Source organism: Nothobranchius furzeri, chromosome 10 (genome assembly GCF_043380555.1).
Source record: "Nothobranchius furzeri strain GRZ-AD chromosome 10, NfurGRZ-RIMD1, whole genome shotgun sequence".
In the NCBI taxonomy this organism is placed as follows: Eukaryota; Metazoa; Chordata; class Actinopteri; order Cyprinodontiformes; family Nothobranchiidae; genus Nothobranchius; species Nothobranchius furzeri.
The window spans coordinates 35,431,671-35,447,117 of NC_091750.1; the positions used below are offsets into that span (position 1 = coordinate 35,431,671).

The 15,447-nt window shown below is 47.5% G+C and overlaps 1 protein-coding gene and 1 long non-coding RNA gene across 3 annotated transcripts; one reads left to right on the top strand and one right to left on the bottom strand.

Moving 5' to 3' along the window:
* Positions 1-1,639: 1,639 nt before the first annotated feature.
* On the bottom strand, positions 1,640-13,826 carry pomt1 (protein-O-mannosyltransferase 1). 2 transcript variants are annotated; one of them, XM_015960463.3, is made up of 21 exons: positions 13,683-13,826; positions 13,017-13,069; positions 11,978-12,099; positions 11,804-11,910; positions 11,677-11,727; positions 10,776-10,922; positions 10,575-10,683; positions 10,403-10,462; positions 10,178-10,271; positions 9,905-10,060; positions 6,849-6,979; positions 6,664-6,759; positions 6,487-6,579; positions 6,267-6,363; positions 5,701-5,793; positions 5,489-5,597; positions 5,033-5,130; positions 4,841-4,954; positions 4,637-4,763; positions 4,333-4,510; positions 1,640-2,085 (listed from the first exon to the last, which is right to left on the bottom strand). In XM_015960463.3, the coding sequence occupies exons 3-21, from the start codon at positions 12,088-12,090 to the stop codon at positions 1,911-1,913; spliced, it is 2,148 nt and encodes a 715-aa protein (XP_015815949.3). In that variant the 5' UTR covers positions 12,091-12,099; positions 13,017-13,069; positions 13,683-13,826; the 3' UTR covers positions 1,640-1,910. The 2 variants fall into 2 exon arrangements, with proteins under 2 accessions (XP_015815949.3, XP_070411675.1); XM_070555574.1 differs by lacking the exon at positions 11,677-11,727.
* LOC129152391 (uncharacterized) lies at positions 5,717-6,340 on the top strand. The gene is made up of 3 exons (XR_008558987.2): positions 5,717-5,841; positions 6,059-6,142; positions 6,211-6,340. It is a non-coding gene; the product is annotated as an uncharacterized lncRNA (long non-coding RNA).
* Positions 13,827-15,447: the final 1,621 nt, after the last annotated feature.

The window sequence follows — 15,447 nt, forward strand, 5'->3', positions numbered from 1 at the left end:
GACGATTTTTGTTGAAATCTTGTTGAACGCTAATTAAAATAAATGTACTGAGTTTTAGTGGTTTGTATAAATGAATGCATTCTGGTTTTTCCATTATTTAGACTAACTATACTTTAAATGCTCATTTAAAATCCACAGTATTTGTATGTTTTATTTTAAAGTAACACAGGACGCGCTAGCGAGTTATGCCTCGGTTACCTTTATGAACGCTGCCTGTAGTACCCATTTACATCCGCTAGAGGGCTAGAGGCACTGCAAGCAACCGTTGTGTTTAGCACTGTTACATAAATATTATTTAAATTGTGTTTTTAGCCAAATGAAATCAGAAACGTACGGTTAGAGCGAGACCCCGTCGCTAACTCCAAAACGCTGTAGCAATTTTATTTTAAAATAAGTCACAGGAAAAAAATGTAACTTTATACATGCAGTTCCCTGTTCTCCATCTTCTCCTTAATACTAATATTCACGAGGAAAAAAAACAGAAGTTTTTCCAGCTTCATTGCGATAAAGGCGGGTAAAATATTCTGTAAATGGTTTAAAAGAACAACATCAGTTCTATCTTTTCACCACTAGAGGGTGTAGAATCCCCCGAACTTGTAGCACGGTAGCTAGGAACGCGTGTGGCTAGCTATGTAGATGTTAGATTAGCTCTTTTTAGTGGGAAATTAGGGGTGTGGCTTAAGAGTGTGAAGACAGATTAGACAGTGGCGGCTCCAGAAATGTTTTTCTGCAGGTGCTATGAAGGAGCTAGTCTTTTTATTGAGGGTGCTATGAAGGAAGTGGTCAAGCGTACCTATTGTTCTCTAGAACACCTTCAACACTAGCAGATACACATGCGTGCACAACACCTCAACAACACCTGAAACAATCATTAATATACATCATAAACATATGAACAATCGCTGACTTTTCCATGAAATCATAAACACATACAGCCACACAGAAAACCATCTATAGTGTTGCAAGGTTAGCTAACGTTAGCGTTAGCATTTCCAGCGGCAAACCCCTCACTGCTGCGGCGGTTGAGGATTGACTCTCTTCCTCCAGATCCGTAGGTTTTTGTGGGTCTGAGATCACTTCCAAACATTCATTCGTTTCTGACTGAACCTGTGGAAATGTGGGCAACAAAAACCGATCCAACTTACCGCTAGCTTTCACTCGTTCACAGGTGGAAAATGAGGTCAAAGGTTAACATCAATTTCCTGTTTTGGTTTAAGTTTTTACTATCTATATAATTTACTGATTATTTTTGTTTTGTATGTTAAATATTATCACATCCACACGTTAAATTAAAATTAAAGTGTAAAAAAAATCTAATATTTACTTGGGAGTGCAATGACTAATCCAGGGGTTGCTATAGCGCCCCCTGGCGCCGCCACTGGACTCGGGGTGACTCATCCCATCAGCTAACACTAGTTTTCTGTGTATTAAATTGCTTCTATGCATAAAATGCACTAAATAAAGCTGCCTTATTCTTATGTATTTAGCAGAGGCTTTCGTCCAAACCGACTTATAATGAAGCCAGCAGCTCATCTTGCCTTCCCTTTTCGTCCAGATGCTCTGAATCCCCCAGGAAAAGCCTCCAGCATGCATGACCTTAAACATTCCAGTATTTTATAAACAAAATGAACACAATAAATGAAATTGAAACAAAACGAGTTTTATTTTACTCATCAGATCTGATCTGCAAACAGAAAGTCTCTCTGGATGAAATCAGTAAAATACACAATTTAAATACTGAGATTTAATTTGTAATCAGACTTCAAAGGTCACATGACTGAAGCTCCTCCCCAAATGTCATCATCATTGACACAGATGATGGTGCATTGTTACTCTTCGGGTCCCACGGAGTCCATCCAGGTCTTGGTGAGTCTCTGAGTGTCTTAATCGGTCTCTGGGACTTGGTGTCTTTAGCGGCGGCGGTACAGAATGTCCCAGCTGTCTCTCCACTTTAGTGCCTGCAGCTGATTGGCTGACAGTTCAGGGATGCCGTAGGTCAGCGGGCAGAAGGTCCGACAGGACAGGAAGATAGAAACCAGAACAGCTGATGTGCACACACACAGTGCTCGTTGGCATGTTACACTGCTGCAGAGAAACAGACTTAGTTTGAATCCCAGACAAGCCCCCACCCGCACCACTCCACCCACAGGAAGCAGCTAAACTATTGAAAATGGATGAAATAAAAATATTTGAAGGTGGTTTTGTCTGATTTAGAGAGAGAGAAGTGGAAAGACTTCAGAAACATGTCTGGACTTTAGAAGGTCTGAGAGGTCCACGGGACCATTTCTCATCCTGCCCATGGGTCTGTTTCTGTGCGGATGTTCATGTTTATGTATTTAACAGACGCTTTTGTCTAAAGCGACTTACAAGTGATAATCGGCATGTTGCCCTTGAGGCTAACAACAAAAATAACAACAACTTGACATCAATCATGGAGAGGAGGGAACAAGGAGTGGACAGTACTGGTGCAGGGAGGGTGCTAGTTTAGAAGATGCTCTCTGAAGAGCAGGGTCTTCAGGAGTTTCTTGAAAATTGAAAAGGAAGCTCTTGTTCTGGTAGTGCTTGGAAGGTCAATCCACATTTGTGGAACGATGCATGAGAAGAGTCTGGATTGTCCTGAGCGTGGTGTAGGCACTGCTAGCCGACCATCCTGTGATGACCGGAGCGGCCGGGCCGAGACGTAAGCCTTTGCAAGAGGATTCAGGTAGATGGGAGCCGTACCATCTCGGACTTTGTATGCTAGTGTTAGCCATTTGAATTTGATGCGTGCTGCTAGCAGTAGCCAGTGGAGCTCAATGAACAGAGGGGTGACGTGTGCTCTTTTTGGCTGATTGAAGACCAGACGTGCCGCTGCGTTCTGGACCATTTGAAGAGGTCTCACAGTACAGCCTGGAAGACCAGTTAGAAGGGCGTTGCAGTAATCGAGGCGGGAGATGACAGTAGATTGCACCAGGAGCTGGGTGGCATGTTGTGTTAGGTATGGTCTGATCTTTCGTATGTTATACAGCACAAAACGGCATGAACGAGCAACAGAGGCAACATGATCTTTAAAGGTCAGGTGTTCATCAATCACAACACCCAGATTTCGAACTGCCTTTGAAGGAGCCAGAGATAGGAAGTCATTTTGGATTGAGATATTGTGCTGTATGGATGGTTTTGCTGGGACGACAAGTAGTTCAGTTTTAGAGAGGTTGAGTTGGAGATGGTGGGATTTCATCCATTTTGATATGTCAGAGAGACAGTTTGATATTCGTGCAGAGACAGTGTGGTCGTCCGGTGGAAATGACAGATAGAGCTGGGTGTCGTCTGCATAGCAGTGGTAGGAGAAGCCATGTGATCGAATGATCTCACCCAGTGAGGTGGTGTTTATGGCAAAGAGAAGAGGTCCTAGTACAGAGCCCTGGGGTACTTCTGTGGCAAGATGGTGCACGGTAGAGGATTGTCCAAGCCAAGATACACCGAATGATCGTCCTGTGATCGTCCCTATGATTCAAACCAGGCGTGTGCTTTCTCTGTGATGACCATGCTAGAGAGTGTGGACAAAATGAAGCCATGGTTGACAGTGTCAAATGCAGCCGATAAGTCGAGCAGGATAAGCACTGAGGATTTGGCAGTCGCTCCAGCTTCTTTTAAGGATTCAGTCACTGCTAACAGAGCAGTTTCAGTGGAGCGGCCCTTCTTGAACCCAGATTGGTAAGGGTCAAGCAGACAGTTTTGTGAGAGGTACTCTGTGATCTGCTTGAAAGCCACCCTTTCAATGATTTTGGACAGAAAGGGAGGAGAGAGATAGGTCGGTAGTTCTCCACATGATTTGGAGGAAGAGATGTTTTTTTTAGCAGCGGTTTAACTTGAGCATGCTTGAGAGAGGTGGGAAATGTACCAGATGTCAGTGAAGCGTTGATCACATGTGTGACTGCTGCGGCTGCTGTAGGAGCAATAGCTTGGAGCAGCTTAGTCGGAATGGGGTTGAGTGGGCATGTAGTAGGGCGGCTGCACGTGAGAAGCTTGGGCACACAGTTCTCAGTGAGAGGGGAAAAAGAGGAAAATTAAGCAGCAGGGCTTGAGATGGTTGGGCTGGAAGGACTTTGTGGTAGCGAATGTTCAGGAGTGGCCAGTAGAGTAAACTGTTTGCTTATAGCACCACTTTGTCAGTGAAGAATGAGGCAAAGGTGTCAGCTGATAGATTGTTGGTAGGAGGTGGAGACGGAGGGTTGAGCAGAGTTTTGAATGTTGAAAATAGTTTCTGAGAGTATGGATGTCTCCTACATCCTGATTGCTCACTGTTCTACAGGCTATACTGTAGTTAGTGTGTGTGTGTCTGTGTGTGTATACCTGAACAGATGAGTGTGTATGTGCTCCAGCAGGGCGGGGGTCAGTAAGTACAGGTGGGTCAGTGCAGGCAGGTAGTGGTAGAGGAAGAGGGTTCGGTCCATCAGCAGGAAGGGGACAAAGTTCACCGCCCATCCACCAACACACACACAGCCTAGAAACACAAAACGCTCCCACACACCTGGACACACACACACACACACACACACACGCACGCACGCACGCACACACACACACACACACACACACAGTCAGCACAGATCAGAACCACCCTGACATCAGAACCAGGACTGAAGAAGATCTCTACCATCAGGGAGGTCTCTGAGGCCCCGCCTTCTCCTCAACAGGTACACAGCTGCCAGCAGCTGATAGGCTAGCAGGCTGAAGTTGGCCACTCCCCATGAAACAGGGTTACCAATCAGATGAATTTGAGCCTGAAGCACAGACAGCGAATCAGAGACCAGAACCAGACTCATATGTGTGTGTGTGTGCATGCGTGCATGTGTGTTACATTAGTAGAAGTGTGCAGCCAGTAAGCTATGTTGGTTTCCATGGTGACCCACTCCAAGGGGGTGGAGCTGTATTTGTGCTCGGACTCTTCTTGTTTCACAGTCAGCATCTTCCACTACAGTGACATCACAACATGACGTTATCAGAGTGAGTCTGGTTGGACGATGCAGTAGTGATGCCTTCAAGGTCATACCTGGAGTTCCAGGAACTTGGCCCAGAAGGAGATCTTCCTGTTGACATCAATGTGAGTGGGAGAATGAAGCTCCGCCTCCCGCTCTTTCTGCTCCTGACCTGCAGGTGAGGGAGGCATTATGGGAAGGTTAGAGTGCTGCTGGAGCCGACCCGACACCAGAACCACATCTGGACCTAGACAAGAACTGCTTGACTGGTTGTTACTCTGGGTACTAAAAGTGGACCAGAGCACAGAACCGGTCCCGGTGGTGCAACAGAAATCCTCTGTTCAGTCTCTCACGTCGTTCTTGTTCTGGAGACGTTTTGGTTTGCTTGAGATGAACTGGTTGTGTGCTCTGTTTTTGTTTTAATCATCTAACGTTGGACCTTCTGAACTTTAAGACCAGCGGAGGTCCAGATTGGTTTGTTCTGATCTGTCGTTTCTCAGGAAACCACATGAGGAAGGTCTGAGTCATACTGGTTCCATATCGGTGCTCCTCCACGGTCCAGCCAGAACCGAGCTTGAGTCGTTCTGCTACCACCTCCAACTGGTGGAAACCCCAATCTGGAAGGGACACGCCACTCAGCTACACACACACACACACACACACGCACACACACACACCTGAGCTAGATGGACCAAATGTGCTCTTCTATGGTTTTTCTGATCAGGGAACTGTCTGTAGGTACCTTCAGGACAGCTGATGTGTTGACGTGAACCAATCGAACGTCAGACAGGATTGTCTTCCAGACCTCGGACTCCGCTCCTCTGTTTGAGACGTCCTGAACAGACAGACACACAGTCTGTCGGCCAGTAGGACAGTCAGACAGGTAGGCTACCCATCCGTTCTTTTTCTTATGCTCATCTGAGGTCAGCTTGTGGGGCAAACAGGTCCAAGAGCATCACCCAGGTTCTTCTGGGGGCTTCCAGGGTGTTTCATGGCCAAAAAAGGGCGTTCCGCTAGAATGCTCTGGGTCTTCTCAGAGGGAAGTAACCAGGAGGCCTCCCGGTCAGCTAACCCCTGGTTCTACTCTGTGTTACCCTCAGATGACGAAGCCCCTATCCTCCTCCTTTGGGGTGAACCCTATGGAGGAAGCTCATTTCAGAGGGGATCCTGTCTAATGGTCAAAGGTCAGCATTGGAACACAGACCCAAATTGAGAGCTTTGCCTTTTCAACTCATCTCCCTCTTCCCCACAGCTGACCAGAGCAACGCCCTCATTGACTGTGTGGATGTGGGGGTTAGCTGGACTCACCACCCTCCACAGGTTCTGAGCCAGCATCGAGACGTTGAAGTCCACGTATCCAGAAACCTCCTGGGCGTGAGGACTCATGGGAGCCGCCACGTCATGACTGTGACACAAAACAATAGAACTAACACGCTCAGAGGGAACGGCATTTCACCTGGAAACACCAGACAGCACCTGCTCCTCCTCTGATCGTGCACTATGACATCACAGCAAGTGAGGTGTTTACCTGTTGAGAAAGCGTGAGGTCATCCCATGAACAAGCTGGATGACATCACCGTGGCGGACAGGTTGTGGAGGGGTATCAACCACCAGCTCCTGCCTGCCTCAACGACAGACGCCCGTTAAACAGGAGCTCCAACTAAAACAGGACCGAGGGCAGATCTGCCTACGCCAGAAGACCTACCTGCCCGGGTGTTTGACGATCCACCAGTTGTTGACATCTTTAAAGGGGTAACAGGTGACCTGCTGCTGGTGGGAGCTCCCCCGTCCGTTTTCATACCTGAACACAAGAAAAAACTGAAAACGATCAAACACCGACTCTCCCTCACAGGCTTCTGATTGGCTGCTGGGTGAGTGATCTGGCAGCACCTGATTGGGTAGTTGGCTTTGTGAGAGTGAAGCCAACATGGGAGTGGATGGGAGCTGACGCTTCTTAAAGTCACCTGACTTCCGTAAGAAACCTCAAGAGGCTGACCCTGAGTGATCCTGGAGAGACCCCCCTACAACAAACAAACAAACAAACATACAAGGAATCAATCGATGATCGATCAGCAGTCTCCTGGAGCCTCCATGCTTCTGAGGCTGTGCTGGGAAACAGGGCAAACTCCGATGACTCATCCTGGTGGAGTGGGAGCACAGACCCAGCCAGAAACACGGCTGTGTCCTCCAACGGCACAACCATCTCATCTCATCTCATCGTGGCCCTCTGACTGCACGGGGCCACAGTTGCGGAGTTCAGGGCCCCACGCATAACCGCCTTGTGCTTCTCAGTCATTGTGTCCTTCAGACCAGGCTGCTGGATGTTGCAGGTACCGGTGGCTTCTGTACAATGCCTGTATGCATGTGTGTTTGTCTTCACATCGCGTGTGTGAGCGGCTGAGCATGGGTTCGAACCGACAACCCACTGAATACAGCTGTAGAGTTAGCATACGTATGTATTTTAGGTGCTTTTTAAGCGCAATATGCTACACTACATTCGACCAATAAGATGTGAATGTCTATATAAATATGGAAATCCAGTCTGATTGGTCTTTGAATGTTTAACCAGAAGAATTAGGATTCTTTGTTTATTCAGGGATCGTAACACACTTCGTATTAATTCAGAGAGTCAGGTTTATAAAAAGTAAGACATTTATTTTCTAAACAATTAAAAACATGACAACTAGAAACACTTTATGTGATGAATGAATCTAAGTGGACAGAATGTGATGTCATCAGAACCCTCGTATCTGGAGGAACTGAGTTCTGAGTGGGAGGGTCTGCTATAACTATAGTGATGGTTCATAAAGCCAGATCAGACGCAATCTGCCGAGTCTACGCATCCTTCGAAGACCCGCGTGGTAGATGCGGAATGTGTGGAAGTCCGTGGACCCCCAAAGGTACCGAAGTTCGTAGAAGGAACCGCAGTGCCGACTTGACCGGTCTCGAGATGTCTCCAGGTCACGACAGGTCGTTATTTATATCTATGCAGGACTCTTAACTCATTCACTGCCAATGACGACTAAAGTAGTCATCTGCATTTTTTTATTGTTTGAGCATCGGAACGAGCCCCCGCGCTGAGAGAACAAACATCTCAGCCCTGAAGCCGATCTTCATCCGCACACATCACAGATCACATAATCAGGAAGCAACACATCCATGTGTTTGGAGATCATTTTGGGCCGTTCCTGTAAAAAAAGTGAGGCGCGAACCGGAGAAGCGTCTGCCGATCACTATTCAACAACGGATTATGAAAGAACGGATAACGCTCGAAACACACGGCTTCTTCCTGATGTAAGAGGTGAGCCTCCTCTTTGTTTAGGTTGTTTTGGCATCGACATCATGCTAGCGCGCAACGTTCTGTCACTCTTAAAAAAACAGTAAAAACGGTGAGAAACGCTGGCAGCGAAGGCCGTTAGCGATGAGGAAACGGCCGGCAGTGAATGAGTTAAGGAGTCGGAGCTGGTTCAGCTTTGTTCTGCAGGAGCCGTTTGCGGTCATCTGTAGCGTGCAACAGGTTTTTGACAGCTCGTCGAACATGCGATGGGAGCAGAGGCTTCCTCCAACGGCCAGTCAGAGTTAGGCTAAACCGGCTCACCCCGGGAAGGGATTTTAGTTTCATTAACCTACATTATGATTTACCTGGCCAACCAGAATTTGACATGCAAATGGATTTTACCAACAAACCTCAGAACACACCTCCTCTCAGATATGAAGATGCTGGTTTATGTGACGTTAACTTTAACCTGCGTCATGGAGATATGGTGACTGTGTCTCGTCCAGTCAGTGCGCTGATTAAATGTATGGGTCACATATTCATTTCATCCTTATTAATCTAAGCACAGATTAATCAAAACATTTCATTTAACCACATTGTTCATTCCATTTCATCAGTATTTATGATATAATTATGAAAGTTCATCCTTCTTGTTCTGTGAAGCTAAGCGGCCTGTGACGACCCTCGCCCCCTCGGTCCGTCCTCTCATCCCAACCTGAGCCTTTTGTCTCCGCTGCAAAAGATCCAGCACCAGGGACAGCGCCAGGAGTGGCCTGCTCACTCCCCAGCGCCAGTTCAGGACCGTGGAGAGAGGCACGCCAGCAGAGACAGCAGCTGATCTTCATCAGCTATCAAGCGGCCAACAGGCTTAAAAGGAGGAACGCAGCAGACGTCGAGGAGATCCTGGATTAGCCGGAGATTCTCCCTAGCTCACGGACACTTTGGCTACCGTTACCAATCGGGTTTAAGGTTGCTGCTGGAGATCCAGGACTAGCCTGGGTTCCTTCTGAGCGTGTTTCACACGCCTTGCTAAGGATAAACCTTTTGTGTTGCTGGCTACGGGTTGTTTTCCATAGGGGTTGGGCTTAATTATCCTTTTTAGTAGGATTTAACTGACCTAGGGTCAGTTTTCTTGTGTTGGTGGTTGTTATCCCCATTTGGACTTCTGAGCCGGGAATATTTTCATTTTGGTGGTTAAGCTAAGTTAGGCGGAGAGCCTTTATCATAAGCAGTTAGTCTGCTTATGTTTTCAGTTTCCACCTTATTTTGCACCGTTACTGTTAAGCCTTATTTTGCCGTTCAGACACGGACACCCTTTGTTAATAAATCCTTTTGTTTTTACTCAAACCCCCCCTCGTCCTTTATCCACTCTTACACACCTGCACCTATTTTCTTGTGTTAGTCCCCTCATCCTCCTAGACCTTCAGGAGGGGACGTAAGACGGCCTTAGATAAGAGGAAGCTGGAGAGAGAGCAGACTGAAGGCACCAGTTAAGACTCGTCTCCACATGACCAGATACTGAAGAGGTCACCCTGCAGATGAAAACCGACCATTTCTGGAGGCTACACAGCGCCAACTCGCCTGTTGAAAAGTTCCTCTCACTTTACAGACGCCCTTAGATGCTGAGCTGCGGTAAAGCTTTGGAAAAGTTATGAGTGGGCGTGGTTACCTGCAGGCTTGCTTGGAAGGCGGAGCTCATTAGCTGGTCATGCGGTCCGCTGCGGTTCAGCAGACTCAGATGAATGTAGAACCAGAACACGTAGAGCAGAACCGGAACTACCAGCAAACACACAACTCTGGACACACACTGAACAAACACACTCAGCTGCAGAGAAACAAAACACAGAACCAGAGCGTGTTCCGTCAGCAGCCACAGGGTCACGGAACCCTGTTTGTTTCAGTCATTCTGTTCTGAGCGTGCTCAGTGTGACGCAGCACTCACGTGACTGGCGGCTCGGTCACCAATCAGGCTCCAGGTGTGTACGCAGGCCACACCCAGCAGCAGCAGGTAAGAGAACACGCCCATGTACTTCACCCTGACGGCGCACACATCACACGTAAATGTTTTCACCTCGTTAAAACCCACTTCAACATGTTAAAAACGTTAAAAGCGCCGACTACAGGAAACACGCTAAGGTTTTCACGCAACGTCCCGATCGTTTCTCACCCGACAGATGCAGCACAGGAGATGCCGGAGAGGAGGAGCCAGCTGTACCTGGACCAGGAGCTAAGGAGGAAGAGGAGCTTCAGACCAGGGCCAGGCAGGTGGAAGGGCCACGCCCCCTGCTGGCAGCAGCTGGGAGCAGAGGAAGGGGTCAAAGGCCACGGGCAGAACTTACGTGTTGAGGGCATTGTGGAAGCGCAGGTATGAGAAGAAAGCCAGTAGAATGAAGAAGATGAGAACTGACTCCAGTAACATGAAACGTGATTGGACGATCAGAGAGTTTTCTGAAATGATAAAAAAAAAGTCCCTGAAAGTCTGCTGACCAGATCATTACAGTCCTGTTTGTGTGTGACGTGTTAGCCCTTCACACACTCACCCAGGAGAAGCAGCAGCGCAGCTCCCAGAGCGGACAGGTGAGAGAAGCCCAGCTGCAGGGTGAGCAGGTAACCCAGAGGAACACACAGCGCTCCACAGAGAGCCGGCAGCAGCCGCAGACTCCACACGTTCACACCGCTGGGATACTCTGTGGCATGAAACAAACGCACACACTCCATTTAAAACGGATGGGATGGCGCTTGTATTGTGTGTCCAAAACACAGTAACCGTGGCGATGAGCGAACACTAAATCACCATTTTTGAAAATGTCCATGTTTTAAAATCCACCTTAGATTCTGGCCCTCCCCACTCTTCCTACTCATACGGGAAAACGGGCTGGGCACACCCTGGACAGTCCGTCGGACGGCAGCACAGAGACACTCAGGACAAGCAACCATCCACACACACTCCTAAGGACAACTCAGAGAGGCCAGTCAACCTAATGGTCACATGACTGCACGGTGGGAGGAAGTCAGAGCGCCCAGAGAGAACCCACGCATGGACAGGAAAAACATGCAAACTCAGAAAGACCCAAGGCCGGGATTCAAACCCGGGACCTTATAGCTGCAAGGCTTCAGCGCTAACCACCGCGCCACTGTGCAGCCATCACTCAAGAGTTGTCCTTTTGAAATCTGCATATATTTGAGTTTGAGTTGTGGACATCTGCAAAAAAGGATGCCCACAACGTGCTGCTGCATGCGACCATGATCAGGTTTGAACCGGAAACAGACTCGACTCCGAAGCCCGCTTCCTCCCTCCACGTCTCCATGTGCAGCAGTCCGTACGTTCCACCCTCAGTACCGACGTACTAGTTACAATTACAGTAAATCTGAGAATTCAATGTGTGGACTTTCAAATTTAAACAGCTTTCCGAACTGGTTTAAACTGGTTTCTGTTGGTACCTGCTCCGATTCTGTCCCACGCAAAGTTCCCATCGAAGCCCCCCAGGTACCCTGGAAGATCAGGCGAAGCTTATGGATCAAGATGTTGAACACAGAGTGTAGCACCACCATCACCATGGTAACCAACCTCCAAGGGCCAGGATCATGTGACCAAGCGGCGGTCCACTGTCGTCCATGAAAAAGACTCTCTTCATGTAGAGAGACACAAACTGTCCATAGTAGACCTCGTCAAACCTGCTCACAGAGACAAGACATCACACGACGAGTGGACTCGGGTCTCAAAGGCTCCTGTCATACTCACACCACTGAGCTGGGGTAGTTCAGCTGGCCCAGTCTGCTCCAGAAGGCCAGCAGAGAGACCAGAACCAGGACCAGGTCCACCTGAGCCGTTACCAGCAGGGGCAGATGAAGCATAGCTGACACCTGCCCAGGTGAGAACAGTCACAAAGGATCAGAAAAAGAAATTTACCAAAGAACAGTCCTACTGTCCCTGAATGCATCACACAGAGTTCTGCTGTCCCTGAATGCATCACACAGAGTCCTACTGTCCCTGAAGGCATCACACAGAGTTCTGCTGTCCCTGAATGCATCACAGAGAGTTCTGCTGTCCCTGAAGGCATCACACAGAGTCCTTCTGTCCCTGAACGCATCACACAGAGTTCTGCTGTCCCTGAACGCATCACACAGAGTTCTGCTGTCCCTGAACACATCACACAGAGTCCTGCTGTCCATGAATGCATCACAGAGTTTTGATGTCCCTGAACGCATCACAGAGTCCTGCTGTCCCTGAATGCATCACACAGAGTCTGCTGTCCCTGAACGCATCACACATAGTTCTGCTGTCCCTGAAGGCATCACACAGAGTCCTTCTGTCCCTGAACGCATCACACAGAGTTCTGCTGTCCCTGAACGCATCACACAGAGTCCTTCTGTCCCTGAACGCATCACACAGAGTTCTGCTGTCCCTGAACGCATCACGCAGAGTCCTGCTGTCCCTGAACGCATCACAGAGTCCTGCTGTCCCTGAATGCATCACACAGAGTCTGCTGTCCCTGAACGCATCACACATAGTTCTGCTGTCCCTGAAGGCATCACACAGAGTCCTTCTGTCCCTGAACGCATCACACAGAGTTCTGCTGTCCCTGAATGCATCACACAGAGTTCTGCTGTCCCTGAACGCATCACACAGAGTTCTGCTGTCCCTGAACGCATCACACAGAGTCCTGCTGTCCATGAATGCATCACACAGAGTTTTGATGTCCCTGAACGCATCACACAGAGTCCTGCTGTCCCTGAACCATAACTCTGAATCCTGTTACCAGGTAATTTTTGTTCCTAACCTGCTTCTGAGACACCCAGATGTTTCCCCGCGTCCACACTTCATTCACAATTCCTGAAAAAAAAAAAAAATCAGTGAATAAAACTTAGAGCTTCAGTTCTGATCCTAATTTAGGATCCAAATCTGTTCGTAGGATTCCTAAGAAAATATTAAGATTGGTTAATAATGTAAAAGCTGGACTTGATCCATCAGATGCATCCAAGGCAAAAATAAAAAATGTGTTCCCCAAAGAAATTCAGATAAATCTCCGAGTCTAAGCTGCAGTCAAATTTAATAAGTAGATGTTTGGGAATTAGACCGATTCACTTGGGTCCGTTTGTCTTACTAGAAACCTGCTTTTAGTGGTTTACATTTCATATTTGGAGATGTGGTGTTTGGACTGAATGAACTCATGAATGAATGAATGAATGTCCCCCCTGGTCTGGGTTGTGGTTAATCACAGATGTCGGGTTTTTGGGATCAGACTAATCTCTGAAACTAACCCTGTTGGATGGTTTTACTTTCATTGTTCTATTTCGACTCTGGTAGATTCACGTAACTGATGAAAAGCAGCGGTCTGGTCCGAACCGGTCCGATTCTGTGCGTAAACAAGGTTCGGTTGTCAGCGTTAGCCAGTTAGCTTGTAGTTCTCGCGGGAGTTCCCGCGAGAGTGGGCGCTACAGCTTACCTGCTGCCGTACCCGAGGAAGTGTAGTACCATAATTTTTACACCGATCATCTTCCCGGTGACCGGCAAGTCTTGACTGTTGTTCGTAACCGCTCCGGCTGGTTGGCCCAATCGGCGCTCCGCTCCGGTGCGGTCTCGGGTTACCATGGAAACAGAGCCTCTTCTTCTTTTGAATGGCAGGTAAGGCGCATCGCTGCCCCCTGCCGTTCTAACGCGGAACACATGAATTACAGCATAGATATGTATGTATACCGTATATATACGTCGATGATATAAACACATATATACATATGTTTCTGTACATATCTATGAATTACAGCCCTTCTCACCTCTCCAGATCAGCCATCTGTAGCCCAGTGGTCCTGATTCAGCAGCGTGCTCATCAACAGTCTGCTGCTTGCTGCTCCAAGCACCCTGAGAACGTTCTCCTTTGTCCCGAGTACTTTCTACAGTGACCCATGCAGTCCCAGTCTGGTTATCACTAGACTCCTCTGAGTGACGCTCCACATCTATAGTTTTTGGGAGCATCACATCTGTGATTTATCCGGAGATATGTGGCAGGGAAGTATTTTCTTCTCTCTTGTAAGTGTAGTACAACAGTTTTTACCTATGTCAAACCCGTTAACAAACTATACTTGTATGTAAGCATGGGTGCATGATGCACATGTGATTATCAATCATTGTTGTTGAAAAAACTTAAGTTAGGGTGACCATATTTCCATTTCCAAAAAAGAGGACAGATCTGTGCCTACTGATGACGTCACACATGGCAACACCACACAAACCACGTCGGGCGGTGTTCCGGTTTGCCTTGACACCCAAAGTGCCTTGAAAGGGCCCTGGGTGTGTGACTGAGTGTTGAAGGTGATCTGAATTGTATCAGATGTATAAATATGACATGTGTATAACTTATTGTTTTATACAGGTAAACACGTGTAGTGGAGATAAATCTACCTACATTTTACTTTGTTTTCTTGTTTTAATTCAACTATTTTCCTGTCTGTCTCTCATCTTCCTGCATCTCCTCTTTAAAAAAACTGCTGCCTGGATTCTGACTTTTTCACCTCATCGGTTACTTTTGACTGATCAAAGGGATCTCCTGACCTGAGCGCGCCAGGAACGAGTAAAAGACAGAGTACCACAGGATATAAACAGATATTAAATAATAATGTTTTCAGAATGCATCGTGTGCCGGACGCAGCGGGCGCACCAACGATCAGCGCTCTGCGTCCTCTCCGCTCACCAGAACCCCGCTACGCTGAGAGTCCATAAATATTGTAATATAGGTAGAAAATGGATCTTTTCCTGAAAGATATCTAGCCCCCATAATTCGATCCCTGCTCCCGGATGAAAAACCGGACATTTTGATCCATGTAGGAAACCCCCCCGGATGCCCCGGACAGAGAGTGAAAAGTGGACATGTCCGGGGGAAAGAGGACGTATGGTCACCCTAGCTTAAGTAGAAAAATAGTAAGAACTGTTAAAATATTATGATTTGGATAAAGTGAGGTGAGGTTTAATAAGGTTTTTTTCCTTCTGCATTAATGTTCCACATTTCTTGTTGCGTAGCACGATTTAAGTTAACTATACTTTGCTGCGCAGAAGCCAGATTGTATGATTTTGGTTTTTAAGCATTGTGCTGTATTATTTCAAAATAAATGATTGATTGATTGAAAGGAAGAGAGGAAGAAAGGGAAGAAGAAAAAGGCGTTTGGACTATCCTTTTGCATCGAACCATTTTTGTTGATGCACACTTCTGTAAGCTG